The sequence below is a fragment of the Thunnus thynnus genome, chromosome 12 (genome assembly GCF_963924715.1).
Source record: "Thunnus thynnus chromosome 12, fThuThy2.1, whole genome shotgun sequence".
Lineage (NCBI taxonomy): Eukaryota > Metazoa > Chordata > Actinopteri > Scombriformes > Scombridae > Thunnus > Thunnus thynnus.
Window position 1 is genome coordinate 1,441,995 of NC_089528.1, and position 19,910 is coordinate 1,461,904.

General features: G+C 37.6%; 1 protein-coding gene across 1 annotated transcript; it reads left to right on the forward strand.

Annotated features, from left to right (window-relative positions):
• Nucleotides 1–523: 523 nt before the first annotated feature.
• On the forward strand, nucleotides 524–13,699 carry gad3 (glutamate decarboxylase 3). The gene is made up of 15 exons (XM_067604792.1): nucleotides 524–613; nucleotides 1,210–1,316; nucleotides 2,597–2,732; nucleotides 3,443–3,533; nucleotides 4,057–4,169; nucleotides 5,045–5,160; nucleotides 5,401–5,480; nucleotides 5,837–5,891; nucleotides 6,008–6,124; nucleotides 8,184–8,248; nucleotides 8,613–8,691; nucleotides 9,522–9,671; nucleotides 10,299–10,406; nucleotides 11,680–11,769; nucleotides 11,954–13,699. Exons 1-15 carry the CDS (start codon nucleotides 529–531, stop codon nucleotides 12,125–12,127), a joined length of 1,566 nt encoding a protein of 521 aa, XP_067460893.1. The 5' UTR covers nucleotides 524–528; the 3' UTR covers nucleotides 12,128–13,699.
• Nucleotides 13,700–19,910: the final 6,211 nt, after the last annotated feature.

Genomic DNA, 19,910 nt, shown 5'->3' on the forward strand with positions numbered 1-19,910 from the left:
AAAATTTAATTTCTCCTAAATTGAAAATGAAACACAATCCTATGCCATGTGAATGTTGAAAGAATTGGTTGTGTGTGTAATCATTCCCTCCGTGTGTACTGGCTGTATCGTGATCCCTTCCTAACACGACATCACTGTAAGAAACCCTCACTCTGTGGAAAAAAGAATTTGCTGAAGTTAATCTGAAGTTTCTTTTCTAACTAAGCAAGTAACATGGCACTGACATTGCATGATGCACTGAAGTGCTTCAATGTGGTGGCACTGACATTGTCAGCCAGAACATTTCTCAGTTGCAGAGTAAGATGGGAATCTCTAAAATACCATGGATTTCAGCTTTTAGCTCTCTCTTTGATCAAATGGAAATCTTGCAGAAGTGGTTATGACTGGAAACAATATGTCAAATGTCACTACAGGCAGCATATTTTGGGGACAAGGAAGGAAAACCCTACTACATACTAAATGAGAGGCACCTTTACTCATAAACATGTATGTTTTGCACTTTCAGGAAGAATCGCTGATAAATCAGCCATGAGTGACAAACAGCAGGCGGACTCAGCAGCAGTCAGAGAAAGACAACAGACACTTGATGACTTCAGCAGTATCTCCAGCAAAGGTGAAAGCTTATCCAGCGATACAGAAGGTGTTCTCCTGACAGTCTGGACTGGAGGCTCCCGTCACTGATGGACGGCATGTTTGATTGAGCTTAACCACTCTGCCCAAGTTGTTGATTGACCATAAACCAAACCAAATGCAACTTCAGTGGGTTTTAAACAGCTAATTTAGGTTAATACCAAAAACTTTGTTTTATGTGTCGCAAAACGGAAGCTGGAATGGTACTTAAAGATTTACAATATTTATAAAAAAACCTGTATCTTACAAATTAGCAAATTAATAAATACATATGCAATACATTCACATTCAGAGCTTCTTCTGTTATAGAAGCATCTTTCTTCAAAAACCTACTTTATATAAGTCTTTAGATTTTCCCACTGATTTTTGGAATATCATTTTCACTTGAGTTTAGAGATTTAGACTCCAGCAGCAAGCTTTGCTGCTTGGACCCCTGATAATTAATTTAATTTATTTACCTTTATATAAATGAATTCAGCCTTTTTAAGACTTTTAAATTTACATTAATTATTGCAATAACAAATAATGATAAAAAGGGACTGGTGTGTGTTTGTGTGTGTGTGGTTTGTGTGTGCACAGACCTGCTCCCAGCTTCAGGAGGTGAGGAGATGACCAGGGGGTTTTTGCAGGAGCTGGTTAACATCTTGTTGGATTACATCTGCAAGTCAAGTCAGAGGAGTTCCAAGGTATTGAACTGATCCTATCAATGTACTGTTTCAACAATATACTCAACAGCAATACACTATTGTGAATCCTGTACAGTATCTCTGCTTAAAGATGTTCAAACCTTTCCTGTTTATATCTGCTGCACAGGAGATGATAAGTGATAAATAAGTAATAAAAGGAGACAGTGAGTACTGCTGATAGATATGGAATTTAAATGAAAAAAGAGGATGTCTTGGTCTTAGTCTTAGATAAGGACTAAGACCAAGACACACATACAGACAGGTGTCAAATTAAAGGAAAAACCAACATAAAGTGTCTTAGTAAGGTGTTGGGCCACCACATGCCGCCAGAACAGCTTCAATGTGCCTTGGCATTGATTCTACGCGTTTCTGGAACTCTACTGGAGGGATGAACACCATTCTTCCAAAAGATATTCCCTTATTTAGGGTTTTGATGATGGTGGTAGAGAGCGCTGTCTAACACATCGGTCCAAAATCTCCCATAGGTGTTCAACTGGGTTGAGATCTGGTGACTGTGAAGGCCATAGCATATAATTCACATCATTTTCATACTCATCAAACCATTCAGTGACCACTCATGCCCTGTGAATAGGGGCATTGTCATCCTGGAAGAGACCACTCTCATCAGGATAGAAATGTTTCATCATAGGATAAAGGTGATCACTCAGAACAACTTTGTATTGATTAGCAGTGATTCTTCCCTCTAAGGGGACAAGTGGACCCAAACCATGCGAGCAAAATACCTCCCACAGCATAACAGAGCCACCAGATCCCCTCACTGTAGGAGTCAAGCATTCAGACCTGCACCAGTTTTTCCTTTAATTTGTTACCTGTCTGTACTTGAATGATTTATTTCCCAGTTGGTAAGAGGACCAGAAGCATAAGTATTTGAAACTCTCAAAAGAGAGAGAGAGGGAAATTTGTTTTATATCTCCCGTGGAAAGGATAGATGGTGGGAGCTCATAATATCTTAGCAGATGTATTCAGTGTATATTTGAAATCTGCAGAGGCAGGCATGCAAGAAATGAACAGAGCAGAGAGCATTAAAACTATAAAAAAAAGAAAAAAAGATTGCTTATACATGTGGCAATATGAAAATGTTGTGGTGTGATTGCTTGGCCAGAATCATAATGTATGTTTTATATTTTGAGTTGACCTTAATGAACAAAGTAAACTCAGAACAAAAAACATTATTGTTTGTGTATTCATTTTTCATATGTTTATTGGAATAATATATACACAATATTTACATTTAAAAAATGCTGCTGCTTGTGTTACAGGTTCTGGATTTCCACCATCCTCACCAGCTCAAGGAGGGACTGGAGGGTTTCAGTCTGGACCTGCCTGAACAACCTGAAACTCTGGAGCAAATACTGGTGGACTGTAGAGATACACTCAAGTATGGTGTCAATACAGGTTTGTGTCTGTCTGTGTGCATGTGTGTCCCAATCTTTCATTTATAACAACTCCAAATACCCTTGCAAAATCAGTTTGTTATGCTCCTTACCTCCTTAGTAGCTAATTTTGGTGTCATATTATCTCAGTTCTAAAATATTACACTAATACCAGACAAGTGTGACCTTGCATTTCACTGCTGACTATTGGTATGCCGCTGCTGTTCTACTGCTTTATTCCACTTCTTCCACTATGAAAAAAAGGACAACTATGTAGTTACAGCTAGGCCCACTAGATGAAGTATAATGTTCAAATCACATCTGAAACAGCTGCTTACATGGAGTGATTATTGTTCAGCCTAACATTACAGCATTGTTATACTCTATCTGCCAATAAAAAGTTGCACATGTCAGTTAAACATCAGCAGCATGATATTTTCATTTAGCATACAGTAGTGGCATATCAACAGTCAGCAGTGGTGTATGTCAGTAAGAATCAGTTTATGGCTGTAGGTAGTGTTATCTGCCAGTGGAACACAAGTGACATGCTGTTCATCAGTGCAGTATGCCATTTACGAACCAGCACATTTCAAGTGTTTGGAAACCATAATTATCTCATTATATTCATTCATTCATTCATGATGCTTTGAATCTCTATCTAATAATGAAGCCTTAATAACAAATTCCTTCAGTTTCAGTTATGACAGAAAGTTTGACCTTCTCTTTTCCCAGGCCATCCCCGTTTCTTCAATCAGCTATCCTCAGGTCTGGATGTGATTGGCGTAGCTGGTGAGTGGCTGACCTCTACAGCCAACACTAACATGTAAGATTTCATCACTGCTATTAAAACATTTTGTTATAATGCAGGCAGGGCTGTATTTTAAATTTATTTCCAGAGGTCCAGCTGGAAGCTTGGACACCTTGCTGGTAGTTAAGGTGCATTCAGGTACTCACACAAGTTTCCTTGTATGATAACACACCCATGACTGTGTGTGACAGCTCAGAGAGATGGATTTCTTAATTATCACACTCTCTTTTATTCTTCCTCTTTTTTAATGTTGATGCATATGCTCAGTTGTTTCAGGTTTAAATATGTTATTTACATTACACTCAGGAATGGTGTTTAAACTTAAATATTTGCAATTGTCTTTGTTTTCTGTACACATATAAGAATTTACCATTTTGAGAGGTGAAGTGATTTTTGTAAGAAATTACAATACAATTCATCTTTGTTTTATCTTTTAAAAATGGGAAGGTTTATGCCCATACACACAGATAATACAGATAAACGATTTTAAAACAACTGTACAATTTATGAAATTGACTTATGAAAGCGTGTTTACCAGGTTTACATATGAGGTGTCTCCTGTCTTCATCCTCATGGAGGAGGTTCTACTGAGGAAGATGCAAAGCATTGTGGGATGGTCTGACGATAAGGGAGATGGAATCTTCTGTCCAGGTAATAAATGCAAAGAAGGTATGGCAGAATTTAGTGGAATGATGGATACATAGAATTTCTGTGGTGCTTTAACAGTGCTTACTATTTACTAGGGATGTGAGATCCCAGTATTTGTATTTGTATCTGTATTTGTTGAGGCAGCAAAATTATTTGTGTCTGTATTTGTATTCGAATAAAAGTGGGAAGAGGCTTAAAAATCCTGTTTTTGTTTTTCTGACACTTTTAATTTTACCTTATGACGGAGGTCCCCACATTGGGTCTTGAACTGGAGTCTCCCAGATCATAGATGACTGCGCTGATTACTGAGCTAAAACTTCACTCATTGCCTTATTACCTATTTTTACACCCATAACACAGTGACAGCACACCGTGTAATGTGTAGGGAGGAACTTCAAGGGCAATTATTGCTTTGTACTTTTCATTTATTGCCTATTTTTTACAACCTAACTTTTTTCAACAGGTTATGGAGAGTCCCTTGGGAGCACTGCTTGTGTCAGTAGCTCAGCTTTATCTCTGGGGAACACCCCCAACAAATAATTTTTAAATATTTGTATGAAACAATTATTCGTATAAAACCCACTATTTCGCTTTGCTGAATAATGTATTTGTATTCGGGCACACCCCTACTATTTACATAATATATAAATAGTAAATGATTGTATACTGTAAATTATTTTCTTATGCACCAAGCAAAGCAAAAATTTTTGGAAATAATTGTATCCTTCAAAATTGTACTGCAGTGACATTAATATGTAGTGTATACTTTATAGTATATAGTATAGTATTATAGACACAAGGACAAACAAAAAGAGGTTCAGCACAAACACATGTGTGGCTGCAACTTCTTCATAAAATGTGCATTCTGTTTTCTCAAGGAGGTACAATATCCAACCTGTACAGCATCCTGGTAGCCAGATATCACTTCTACCCAGAGGTGAAGACCAGAGGGATGAGACATCTGCCGCAGCTGGCCCTCTTCACTTCAGAACATGTAATCACAGGCACCTCACACACTATGACTCTCTATCTTACCAACTTTTTTCCTACAAAGTAGAATCATAGCCTAATGCTCTCTGTGTTCAGTTTCTCTTGACATGTGCACCTGGAAACCTCTTCAGTTTTCAGAACCAAACAATGCAGCCACTTCTTTCAGCTGAATGAAAAGTGTACCTGTTTAGTGTCATTGAAAGGAGACAAATGAAGATGAATGGTTGTGTTTTCACCCATTCAGAGTCACTATTCAGTAAAGAAATCTGCTGCAGTGCTGGGGATGGGCAGTGAGAATGTGGTCATGGTGAAATGTGATGAAAGGTGGGTAAGTTAGACAATCACTAAGTACATGTGTTTGTTAATAGTCAATGTCATGTGTGACAAAAGAAATGTTTGCTCACCTGTTGCTGCTGTATGTGTGTGGGTGTTTTGGAGAAAATTTTCCATGCATGTGGGCTACGGTGTATGTACTACATGTTGAATTGAAAGTCCCTTTAAAAAAACATTGTCCTGTTACTGTGTTTGAACATAAATATTTGCAGAAGTCTTCTTATCTATTTTGGATACAGTCTTTTAGAGTGCCTGTAGAAAGCAGGCTGATGTCAAGTGGATATGCTTTATATACAGTATGCATTAAAAAAAAGGAACACTGAACCTTTGTCTACTTTTCTTTTAAGGGGTAAAATGATTCCTGCTGAACTTGAGTCTTCCATTGTTGCAGCTAAGGAAAAGGTATGAATAAAAAGAAGACAAAATAATGTTAAGATGTCTGTTGGGATACGGTCACAGTTGACAGTATCGTACATACACATGGTTGTATTACAAATCTCAGTTGTCCTTTTCCTCAGGGTTTGATTCCATTCTATGTGAATGCGACAGCAGGCACCACAGTGTACGGAGCCTTTGACCCTCTCGATGCCATCGCAGACATCTGTTATAAACACACACTGTGGATGCATGTTGATGTAAGGTGACCCATGCCTCTCTCTCTCTCTCTCTCTCTCTCTCTCTCTCCCTCCCTCTCTCTCTCTCTCTCTCTCTCTCTCTCTCTCTCTCTCTCTCTTCTTTAAGGCCCACACACACACATACACACCAGTCCCTTTTTATTGTTACTTTCAATTTCAATAATGTCAATTAAAAAGTCTTAAAGAGGCCAAACTAATGTATATAAATGTCACATAAATGAAATTAAAAAATGGAAAGATAAAACAATAAAAAACACAATGTGCTTCACATAAAATAAATCATTAGGGGTCCAAGCAGCGAAGCTCACTGCTGAAGACCTATTCTTTTTTTTACCTTCTTTCTTTCTTTCTTTCTTTCTTTCTTTCTTTCTTTCTTTTTCTTCTTATTTTTCTCTGCTATAAGTGTTTGTGCAGCAAAAACCATACGACCAAAAGTCGGCAAAATTGGCAGGTGGGTTGCAAATTCCACCCTATACTCAGGCACATAAAATGACACTCATTGACCTCAAGATGGCACTGTAATAATCAATTTAACTACTGTGACCCTGTAAAATTTTCTTATTATTATTACTTTTCTCTGCTAAAACCCTAAGACCTGTAAACACCAAAATTGGCAGGTGAGTTGCAAATTCCATCCACTACTCAAGCACTTATATTGACACTCACTGACCGCAAGGTGATGCTGTAATTATCAAGGTCACATTTTCACAATTATCTGAAAGACAGCTTGGCCTAGAGTCAAAATTCTTTCATCATTTTAATCTCTCAAGTCACCTGCATCTAGTCTTCTGCTCTAAAAATGTCATCTACAGACTTCACTGATCTTAAGTTGTTAAATAAATTTTGATATGTCAATATGTTTCAATTATACAAGCCAATCAATTTAAAAAAAAAAATCAAAATAGAGACAAATACAGTCATGTGAAACACATCTTCACTGAAGGTCATAAGCTGTATCAAATGTTTCTGAAAGTAGATTAATATACCTCAACAGAGCATCAGCATATAGTGAAGGCCACAAGTTCCTTCTCCTTCTTCTTCTTCTTCTTCTTCTTCTTCTTCTTCTTCTTCTTCTTCTTCTTCTTCTTCTTCTTCTGAGATTCATATTTGACGTTATTGATCTGATCCAAGCCAATGAGTGATGGTGATACAGTGTATCCTACTGCCCATACCCTGTATTCTCTGCATAAGCAGTAACAAGGAGTGCAAGACAAATTGTGAAAAATGCAAAAATAAAACAAATAACTACAAAAATAACACTCCTGTTTTCTCAACATTCCCTAAACTACTGTTTAAAGCTAAATTTTGGTCACCTGTGGTAAATAATTATGCTTTAAAATGTACAAATGGTTAGGGTACAAAACATGACTTGCAATGGGGTACTGTAATGTGGTTGTTTAGGTTACCGTACTGTCCCAGCAACATGCTGCTTTGACTAATACTATTATTAATCCTAATTGAGTTAATAATAATAATAGTTGTAGGTTAGTTCTTAGTTCTTAGTGTTTAAGCTAGCCTTACATACCACAACATCCCCTTCTAACACATAAAGTCACTGCAAATCATCATTTTCATGCACTGGTTTTATTTGCCATTTATTTTGCTCTTTATTTGACGGTATACAGTAAATGTAAATCCTGAATCTGGAATGTATATAGTTTGTTCTGTGCAGTCCATTTCTTCTGTCTGGGGTTGCGAAAAAAGAAAAGATTGGCCATAAATCATTCTCAGTAGTTCAATTATTATCAAGTTATACAAGACAGTTACAAACATCCAGTGTTGGGGGATTTAGGTGAACTATGAATATTTGTTGTACACATAATACATACGCAGTATGTATACACATATACATACACATACCTGTAGTTAACACATGATGAGGTCATTCAACCACTGCCACACACACACACACACACACACACACACACACACACACACACACACACACACACACAGACACACACACACACACACACTTATGTTCTGATACAGCCAGAGTGTATAGGACTTACATGATCAGTATGTTTTGTGAATACTTGGTGTTTTTTAATCACTCCAGGCAGCTTGGGGTGGAGGCCTGCTGATGTCAGACAGACACAGAATGAAACTACAGGGCATTGAACGGTAACTGCATCAACATGCAAACCAACCACATCACACAGCATGTCTTTGTTTTCTCTGGGAATTTGTGTGAGACATCATCGCCAAGACCCTTCAAAGAGCCTTCAAAGCAAAATATGTCACACTGACATTCAACAAACACCGAATCAGTGAGATTCTGATAAGTAACATGCCAACCACCTGACCTGATTTTCTGTAAATCCTTGCCTGGTTATTTTCCACAACACCAAGCTTGTTGCAGCTCATCACAAATTACATGTGTGTTACTGTCTCGTGCAAAGGCTTCATCTGGGTGGTTTTGGTGTGTCATCTTTAGCAGGGCCTGGTATTGTTCAATTAATCAATCGTTGATTGATTTGTTTTCCAGAGCTTTGTCTGTAACATGGAATCCTCACAAGATGATGGGCATACCTCTGCAGTGCTCTGCCATACTGGTCAAGAAGAGAGTAAGATGTTATCCTCATCTCTTCAATTTAAAGGTGCAGTGTGTAGAATTTAGTGGCATCTATCAGAACAGACTTGGCAGAGATGGAATATATTATTCATAAGTATGTTTTAATTTGAGTAAAATAAGAATAATTCTGTTTTTGTTACCTTAGAATGAGCACCTTAGAATTATATCTACATAGGGAGCAAGTCCTTTTCCACAGAGCCCACCATGTTGCACCACCATGTAGCCCTACAGTAGCCCAGAACGGACAAACCAAACACTGGCTCTAGAGAGGGCCTTTTGCATTTTTCAAGAGTTTCACAGCCATCATAGGTTCTCCTACGCGCTTGGAAGGGGAGTGGGAGGGGTATATTCAGTCGGTTGCAATCTGTAACCTCACCGCTAGGTACCACTAAGTCTTACACACTGCACCTTTAAAGGAAAATTTGATTTTTAAAATGTCACATTAAGTGTTCATGGTCTTACATGCACAGCTGGAACCCGCTTTTTAACCTGACTGTAAAAGCAGTGAGTCCTGTAAAAGTTTTTACCTCAATAATTCATCATGACTGTCAGTCTGCAGAGCCACTTCTGGGTTCAGCCAACTGAACTCTCAAAAGTCTAAATGCTCTGAAATTGTTAGCAGCAGCAGGTCAGGCGGCAAAAAAAGTTTTTCATCTCAGAATCTGAACCGTCCAGCATTACTCTATTAGTTCTTTCATACAATCACTCCAAATGTCTCCTAAGAACACAATTTTCCTCCCTGTAGCATCTAAAGGTTACCCATGTATAATCGACAGTACAGCTGTCTCTTGTGTCAATGCGCCATGTGTCTCTCCTCTGCAGGGTCTCTTACAGGAGTGTAATGAGTTAGGGGCTGAGTACCTTTTCCAGACAGACAAACCCTATGATGTGAGCTACGATACTGGAGATAAAAGCATCCAGTGTGGCCGACATGTCGATGTCTTCAAACTCTGGCTGATGTGGAAAGCAAAGGTATTCATGTACAGTATCAGTGTAACCTCAGTGTTATCAGGTTAATGTAAATGTAATGAAAATATGCTGATGCAGGTTGAATATATTGTTGACAGAGAGAATAAAGAACCAGGTGAAGTAGAGGTTGGTTTCATTAATGGCCGAATAAAATCCCAAAGTCCCAGGGCATACATACACACACAAATATGAATAGAAAGCACCCAGAATACACAGCTTTTATTTAGTATAATATATTATTCTTTTAAAAGGTATTAGCCAGACCATGCTGATACACAGAGATGTTAAATTGCAGCCATAACTCCAAACAATATCACAGATAAGAATTTAATGTCAGACAACATGTCATATATTTTTGCTGAGTGACTCTATACTTGTTTACAAAACTTAAGTACAGGTCAAAAATGTTTAAATGAAGTTTAACCGTCTGTGAGCTTCGCACTACAGCACTGATTGACACAGAAATACAGTTTGGTGTGTATGTGTGTCTAGTAGGTGACATTACTTTTACATTAATGGGTGTTGCTCAGTTTATTTTTCACTCATTTGTCTCAAACTGCCCCCTTCGTAATACTTTGTGTTAAAACTTCTGTATGCCTGTTTAACTGTCTGCATCTCTCACTCTCTCAGGGCTCGGAGGGCTTTGGATCTCAGGTCAACAAATGCTTGGAGAATGCTGAGTATCTGTATGATCAACTGCAGAGGAGGGCAGACTTTGAACTTGTCTTCAAAAACAAAGTTGGACTGGTTTTCATTATCTTTTTGATCACATTGTGTACTGTGTTCAAATTATAGTTTTATTTTAAAAAGGACCTATTATGCTCAGTTCAGCTCTAAATTTTTATTTTTGGATTCCACTAAAGTAGCTCTGCATGATTCAAAGTTCAAAAAACTCAAAAAACTTATTTATTTCATACTGGCCCTTTATGCAGCCCCTCAATATGCACAGTTTCTCTTACACTCCATTTTAGCTCCTGTCTCTTTAAGGCCCCCCTCCCGATGAGCCCACTCTGCTCTGATTTGCCAGCTTTACTTCTGTAACTTTGCTGCTTCAAATTAAGAGCTTTTAAAGTAGTAGAAGTAAAAACGTGTTCCTCACTGACTTAGCGTAGCTTTGTTAGCGGTGCTAAAAACCTGTTGAAACAACAACATATGGAGCTATTTGGAGCTGTTTGTTCAGCGGATCAGTTAGAAATAACACAAGCAGGAATAGTACAAGCAGAAACAGCCACAGTGAGATGTTTTATGAAGAGTTGCAGACAACCAGCACACCTCCAACAGGTAAACTACTTATTTTACCTTGCTGTGTTGTGTAATGGCGTCATGGCTCTGGAGCAGTGAACTCGCTGTGCATGTAGGAGATGTCCATTTAAAGAAATCCGTCACAAACTCACGTCAGCCTGGGCTGAAAGTAGAAAAAACCGTTGGAAACCCAGCGTTTAGAGCAGTCTGAAGCTGCTGCCTTTTGCTCACAGGGATTACTGCTATATATGTTTACCTCGTTATTTGATACATGGGCCACTTTTAACATGAATATCCGACATTGTGACATTATATTTATGTCTGAAAAAAAGGAAAAGCATAATACCTCCTCTTTAAAAGTAAAATTCTCCATCTTGGTCTAGTTGCGTAGGAGGTCTTCTAGGAGTCTCCATGGTAGTTTGGAAATGGATAAACTATCTAATACAGACTGATTGTTGAAGTAGGTGTTTAATGGTTTAAAGACCTCTAGACATCTAGATCAAGATCAATTTGGATACATTAAACTGTTGTTTCAAGAGTACTGACTACGCTGATGTGTGAAAACTGGCCCTGGCCATGTGATAAAATATAATCACTGAAATGCTGTTGAACCATGGTTATATGTAACCTGGACATCTAAAAGGCTTATACTTTTCAATCTAATTTATCCTGGATTTAAACTACATATCTGAAACAACCAGGACAGATGCATTTAAATCTACAAATACCTTCTTAACGGGCACATTTGTTCCATGCTTCTCTCACACAGCCGGAGCACAGCAACGTGTGTTTCTGGTACATTCCTCCCAGTCTGAGAACCCTGCCACCTGGACCTGATAGAGACACAAGACTCCATCTGGTCAGTACTTCTGGACTCATTCAGCAATGGTCAGGAAGCACAGCTACAACACTGTACCAATACTGTAACAGATTAAGATTTTTTTTGAACATTGCAAATGGATGAAAAGAGTAAAGTATACGGACTAAATAAAGAAAAGTGGTTCATACTGTTGATGGTGATCACCACTCCACCATGTTTCCAGGTGGCCCCTCGGATCAAAAGCAGGATGATGGAGACAGGCTCTGTTCTGATTGGCTATCAGCCTTTAGAAGCTAAAGTCAATTTCTTCAGGTGTGTGTTCTCCAACCCTGCTACACAGCAAGAGGACGTCGACTTTCTGCTGGAGGAGATTTCCCGGCTGGGCAATGACCTATGATCTCTGATATGTTTTGTTTGGTCTCACCCCAGTTAATGCCATTTCATAGGAAATAAGTTCACCTGACTATGAGAACGTTTTGCTGTGCCTTCAGCATCCAGCTTGTGTACAGTCTAATGTCTGTACAGTTTTGCTCTACAGCCTCTGCTTAACATTACAAATACTATTTATTTGAATTTTATTTTACATGATCCAAATTAACATGGTGATTTGTCTTACTGCTGAGGTTCCCTTTAAGGCAAGGCAAGGCAAGTTTATTTCTATAGCACATTTCAACAACAAGGCAATTCAAAGTACTTTACATAGAGCATAAAAGGCATCAAAACAGAATATAAAAGCAACAATAATTAAAAAGTGTTAAATCTGGAAATAAAAAGAAGCTGAAAGGGAATAAGACAGATAAAACAAGAGAATAAAAGTTACAGTGCAGTGTAAAATATTAACCCTCAAATTTGGTTTAATGAAAGGTAGTGGCAAACAGAAAAGTCTTCAGCTGTGATTCAAAAGACCAGAGAGTTGCAGCAGACCTGCAGTTTTCTGGGATTTTGTTCCAGATATGTGGAGCATAAAAACTGAATGCTGCTTCTCCATGTTGAGTTTTTACTCTGGGGACAGAAAGCAGACCTGTCCCAGATGACCTGACAGGTCTGGATGGTTCAGCAGATCAGAAATGTGTTTTGGCCCCAAACCATTCAGTGCTTTATAATAAAAACAATTCTTTGACAGACAGGAAGCCAGTGTAAAGATCTGAGAACTGGAGTGATATGATCCACTTTCTTGGTCTTAGTGAGGACTCGAGCAGCAGCGTTCTGAATCAGCTGCAGCTTTCTGATCGATTTTTTAGAGACCTGTGAAGACAGCATTACAGTAGTCAAGTCCACTGAAGAGAAATGCATGAACAAGTTTTTCCAAATCCTACTGAGACATAAGTTCTTTAGTTCTTGATATATTCTTTAGGTGATAGTAGGCTGACTTTATAATTGTCTTAATGTGGCTGTTGAAATTCAGGTCTGAGTCCATGACTACACCAAGATTTCTGGCTTGGTTTGTAGTTTTTAACGTTATCAATTGAAGCTGAGTGCTGACTTTTAAACATTCTTCCTTGGCTCCAAAAACAACTACTTCAATTTGTCTTTGTTTAATTGAAGAAAATTCTGTCACATCCAATCGTTGATTTGTTCAACGATTGGATGGACTTTAAGGCGAACATAAGAAAACATCTCTTTGCTGTAGGAAGATAATACTCAAACAATTGTATGACACCAGTGAACTACAACTTCCCACAGCATAAAGGAGTACTTTCTACACCCGGAAGATGTAAAAAGTACAAGGTGGTGGACTTTTCAGGTGGTGGTTTCAAATCTACAGGCCCATTTACGGTGTAAACTTGTCTCAAATCAAGTTAAGAGTCTTATCTGAGAATGTTTAATTGTATGCCTTAGAGTCCCTTTATATACTTTACACCATTTTATTGTTGCTTATTTTATTATTGCTTCAGGGTGCATTTCAGGGTCTCCTATGGATGAACAGTGTTTTCAGGATTGGTCTGGTAATTACTTTTTAAAAATAAACTTGGATTTACAATACATTACACAACACTGAATAAATTCCTTTGTGTCCAACTTCAAATACTGTACTGGAACAATTGTTTAACATATTTAGTGTTAGTGAACAGAACTCCCCATGCACAGCCATTTTCATCTTAGGAGAAAATCAAAATTAACCACCGCACACTGTAACTTTATTAGGAGTGAACAACACTTTTCGCCTGTAGCTTCTTAAGGTTTGCTCAGCAAAATGTGTCTGAATATTGTACCGCATCTATGCCAGTCAAACAGATTATAAACAAACATGGAAAATCCTAGAATGTGACCCAAGTTTTAATCATTTGTCATCCTCTAGACCTTGTTTTTGCTTCAAGAGAGGCAGAAACGTCAGAGATACTGTTTCAGTTCCATGTATAAGGAACCTGCAAAAACTAATTGGCTTTCTCAACATGTGTATGGAAATTATAGATGTGGAAAATGTGCGCACTGTTCAAACACACCAAGACAGCTTCAGATCAACTTTTTTTGATACCAAGACATTTAATCAACCTCATACAGAAAAGAAATATGATTGAAAAGAAAGAATTCATTAACTGTCTACACACATTTCATTTACATATTGAAATGCCCATGTGGCTAAATGTATGTAGGCCAAACAAAGCACCATTTCAAACTGAGAGTTGCTGAACATAAGACTGCCATTAGAAATGGAAATATGGATTTTGCCATTGCTAGACATTACAAGGAGAAAAAACATGGGTCGGCTACTTCCCTCATATTTATCAGCATTGAAAGAGTGCAACCCAATCCAATAGGTGGTAATTTAATTAACCAGCTCTTAAGAAAGGAGGCATTTTGGATTTATGAACTGAATACTATTGAACCTTATGGACTTAATGAAACACAGGATTTGAATTCTTTTCTGTGATACGAAAATGTTAACTTTGTGAAACACAGGATTTGAGTTCTTGTCTGTGATATGTAAATATTAACTTGTATCTCTCTCCACAGGTAATTTGTACTCTTAGGCACTCACCCTTCCCTGAACCTATCCTGTAATGTACTTGATGGTACATTACAGGATAGGTTCACAATTTTTCAAGTCTGTCTTAAAACAGTCAGGTGCCCATATCAACACTGAAACATGTTTTTCTCACTATAACCATTTCTCCTGTTCATTAGAAGATCCCTTCATAGTGCACTTACAATGTAAGTGATTGGGGACAAAATCCACAGTCCTTCTGTGCTAAAATGTATTTAAAAGTTTATCTGACGCTAGTATGAATCTTTAGCCATCCAAATCAGTCAAATCAAATAGATATCTTTCATGTTACAGTCTTTTTAGTGCCAAAGTCCCTCTTTTTGTTACAATACTTCCACCACAGCTCAACAGGGAAACACTGTCCAAGGAAACATAAAGAGGGAATTTGATGCTAAAAAGACTGTAAATGTGTGTGCTCAGACTGTACAATTATTCATATAAGCTTCAGATCAACTTTTAAATGTATTTTTGCACAAAATGACTGTGTAGACACACTGTGGATTTTGAAATATGAATCAAGATTCTGTTACTGCATTGTCTATTTTATGCCTCAAATGTTTTCAGAAACACACTTTTTTATACTGTTTAGCTGTAAAATCAGAAAGTTTGTAATGCAGCCGTCATATTGAAAAACGGCAGAGCAAAAACGAAGCACCACCCAACTGATACATACATCACCCACCACGTCTGGTGCATCCAGATGTGTCTTTGCTGGAGTCTGTGTCTGCACCTTTGCGCTGTGGACCAGCTTAGGTATTTCGATGTGAAACTGCATTGGTTAGGCACACTGCAGTGATAGGAGCAGTGCCAAGGAATACTATGGCAAATGAATTATTGTAATATGTTGTTACATCAAAGGACATATCAGCTTTAAGTGTTCAGAGGATCTATAGTGCTAGAAATAGGACGACAGCTAGGATTTTAGAGATAGGCCTACTGAGATCATGAATCCAAAGTTACCCAGCAGGACCCTACCCACCCAAGATATTTTGACAAGCCCACAACCACAGTCAGTAAGAATTAAAAAATGTCTATGGCCTCGAGTCCCTCGGTTCCTATTGATGACGTACAGTGCTGTGCAAAACTTTTAGGCACTAAAAGTAAAGTGTGAATGCTTACAAAAATATTGCTATAAATTGTTTTAATTTATCAATTAACTTCTTACAAAGTTGAGTAAACAGCAGAAACCTAAATGAAATCAATATTTGCTGTGAGCAGCTTTGCCTTTAAAACAACAGCAGTTCTCCTCGGTTCACTTTAACACAGTTTTTCATGGTAACTTGCAGGTAGGTTGTTGTAACCATCCTGGAGAAAGAATGTTCTTCTGTGGATTTATTATTTAGGCCATCTCAGGTGTTTCTTCATGTAATCCCAGATTAACTCCATGATGTTGAGATCAGGGCTCTGTGGGGGCCAAACCATAACATCTGTTGCAGGAGTCATCATTCTTCTTGTTGCTGAAAATAGTTCTTTATGACTCTAGCTGTATGCTTGGGGTCATTGTCATGTCATGAATAAATTTGGGACTGATCAGACACCTCCCTGATGGTATTGCATAATGGATAAGAATCTAAACATCTAGGGTGCCTAAAACTTTTGCACATACCGTAAATCACTAAAAAATTCAAATATAGTTATTAAGTTATTTATTTTCAGAAAAGGCTCAGCAAGAACAGCTGGCCACAGTTTTTATGCAACCAGGAGAAAACTGTGCATTTATTGGAGACAATTTTTTTAGCAGCGGATCAATCCACATTTGGTGCTCTAGTGAGCATTTCCAACAGCAGGATGGTGTATGTGGGAAAATAAACTACAGCTCTGTGTTTATGGTAATGAAGGAACATGTCCGACAGTGCAACAATAAGGGCCCTATCTTACACCCAGCATGACATGAGGAACACATGAGGAAATAAATGAGGTGAAAACAATGATTAGATTGATTGATTATTGATTGATAATGATTACTAGATTAAAATTAATGATTTAATTTTTGAACAATATTTAACAAATATTAACATTTTTGAGAGTACAGTGATCAGGTTTCCATACTTTCAGCAATTAAAATCCTGCTGATTTGACCTGTAACTCCGTGACTGAACAAAACAATTTTAAAGAAACCAAAGCTGTAATTAAAAAAATAAACCTTTTCAAAAACCAAACGAAAATAAATTTTTAACAAATTAATGAACAGGATCTTAAACTGGTGGTCTGAGGCTGACCATGGGAGGGTCCAGGAGCAGCAGGGGCCAGTGTGCTCGTTATGGATTGTGCGCTTTCACTTTGCGCATGAGCAGATCTGTTTCCTCTGCAGAGAAGTGTCCCTTCTTACTACTTGGCAAATGCGCCATCATATTAGCAAGCTGCCAAGGTGCAAGCGCACCTGGCTCTTAAAGGGAATGGGAGATGACACTCTGATTTGTTTATTATAAGTTACGCCAAAAACACACCCATGATTAATTAGGAGACTATGGACAACCCCTTTGAACCATGCACCTGGCATGTCAACCATTTTTCCGCCGTTAAAATAGCAGAAGTGGATTTGGACACACCTAAATGCACTTGCGCCATGCGCTTCAGACCATGCGCTTTGGATTGTTAAAATAGGGCCCCATGACTCATTGATGTGTTTTGGACAGCAATGGAGCTTTATGGCACAGAAATAAGATATCAGGTTTGGAAACACACAATACTCAGCCTGGTCGCCAGAATAAAACGTTGGCAGTTTACGTTTCTACAAACCACAGCACGTTTCAACACGTGTAATACGTAGCATATTAACATTTCAACAAAACGTATCATATCAACATTTCTACAAAACGTAGCATATTAACATTTCAACAATACGTATCATATCAAAATGTCAACAAAACGTATCATCTCAACATCTCTAAAGTGACGGAGTTAACATGCGATCTATATGAGCTGATCTTTGCTATTAGGAGGAGGAGGGGCAAGTGGATGGTTAGTAAGTTTCTTGGCAACAAGTTGGAAGTCAGTTTGAGACCACCTTGAAACCAATGCCCGCTTCCCGTTTCAACTGAACTGAAGTGGGTGGGTGTTTTTAGCGAGACGTCAGGACATTTGCAGCCGTTTTCTGGCGAGAAACCCGGTGTTTTTAGTGCGACATCGGCCGTTTTTATTTTATTTTTTATTTTATTTTAACCCAAACCATGATCTTTCCCTAACCCTAACCAAGTGGTCTTTGTGCCTAAACCTAACCAGACCTTAACAATAACAACAGCGTTGTCACACCATAAAACATCATTATTCAACGGGTAGAAATGTTAATATGCTACGATTGTAGAAATGTTGATATGATACATATTACACGTGTTGAAACATATATATTCAACGTTTCTGTGGTTTGCAGTAACGTTCAATGCCAATGTTTCCTTCTGGCGATTGGGTTGCAATACTAGTTAGTAGAATCAAAACATTGTTTGCCTCTGCACATGGGATTTATTAAGAGAAAATAAATCACCTGACTTATCCTTTTAAACTAATTCTAAATAGATTAACAAAAATATTAATGAAATTAACTGAACTGATTATAACACAGGGTATATTATAATCTACTCAACAGAGGTTAGCTTTTGTTGCACCTATAGTGAACAGTGGCCATGACTGCCATCCATAACAGCCTCTTTAGACCTTTTCACATCAGACATGTCATAGCAGAACAGGAGGAACTAAAAATAATAATAGCTCTATTCAATTTCTTACTTCCAAGGTACAGGTGTTGTGCATGTTGGCTTACTAGCAGGCACAATGCCAGATTTACACTTCAATAGTTAAGAGCCTCATGTGCTTTATCTACGTGCTATGAGATGTCAAAATGTCAAACCATCTTATGATGCAGTGGCTGGTGACCTACGTGCATATTCATGCTATGAGAAACTGGTTTAGACTCATAAATATATTTCATGGCTTTTAATGACAATAAAATTTCTAGTTAAAATTTTCACATATCAATATGAGTTAAATAAATTCAACTATCAGGATTTTTTCATATTAAACAGTGCTTTTTGTACTTGAAGAGAATACATGATTCAGACTATCAAAGCCATAATGAAATAGTTTGAAGCTCTGAATGACTTCTTTTCTAATGTGAAGAATAACAGTCACATGTGAGACAAGATTAGACAAAAATATGTACTGAATCACTAAAGAAGGGATTTATTTTAAAAATACATTAAAGAGTCTTATAAAGCAGCTGCCACTACCCAAAGATCAGATGCATTTTTCATGTTGTCTGTCGTGATTTAAAAAACAAACAAACAAAAAAAAAAGTCACTTTACCTTGTTAAGAACTTGGAGATGAAAAACACAGAATACAGGTGATTAAAAGTGTGCAGCACACATACCTGAGTTTAAGTAGCTGCTGATCAGACAAGTCTGTACCATCAGCTGATTTGGGTTGAAGCCAATCAGCAGTGAACACTGAAGTGTTCTGCTGGACACAATGTCAGTATGCCATCAGAACACTAGATGGAGACAAACAATCAGACAAAAGGAGTCTTACTGAAAGTTCAGACAAGCTACAAAAGATTTCAATCTTTATCAGATATCTATTGGGATTATAGCTGCAAGCTCTTTCACTGTCACAATTCTGTCTAGCTCCATTCAGTAACCTCAAAGGTTGTCAAAAAACTTCTCTTTCTATTTCACCAAGCAATCAGATTTTACAGGAATAGCAAACTTAGCACTTATGTATGGAGTCAGGAGAGTGCCACTTAACTGTTTAATTATGATCAATTAATAAATAGATAATTTTGTAAAACTGGAAATGGATTGATTAAATCAATGTTTAAATGAAACTAAACAACAGTTAATTAATTTAAAATTAATTTGTTTCTTGCTTTAACATTTACACTTTTCCATTTTGTGATCACTTTAACTGAAAGAAGTCACCTGAAACCAAAAACAACCCACAGAGCAGCTGCAGGAGGTCTTTAATGTCTCATTTAGTAGCACATTTAATCAATCAACTTATTCAATTGTTTAATTATCCATCTTTAATACATAATTAAACATGAAGGTCTATAATTACTCCCAAGAATGTCATTCTGTGACAGGATCTTTCATGTGTTATATGGACTATGAGGATCTAGATTATGAGCTCTGTATATGATTTTTGTTGTTTTCACAGTATTATTACTGTACTGTAACAGTTTCTTACTGTATAAACTGTGAA

Bases quoted from the DNA above. Each gene is read 5' to 3' on its own strand.
- gad3 (XM_067604792.1), top strand. From the start codon at position 529: ATGAGTGACAAACAGCAGGCGGACTCAGCAGCAGTCAGAGAAAGACAA. The intron at 1,317-2,596 runs GTATTGAACTGA...CTTGTGTTACAG, and splicing joins CAAGTCAGAGGAGTTCCAAG to GTTCTGGATTTCCACCATCC. The intron at 5,481-5,836 runs GTGGGTAAGTTA...TTTTCTTTTAAG, and splicing joins ATGGTGAAATGTGATGAAAG to GGGTAAAATGATTCCTGCTG.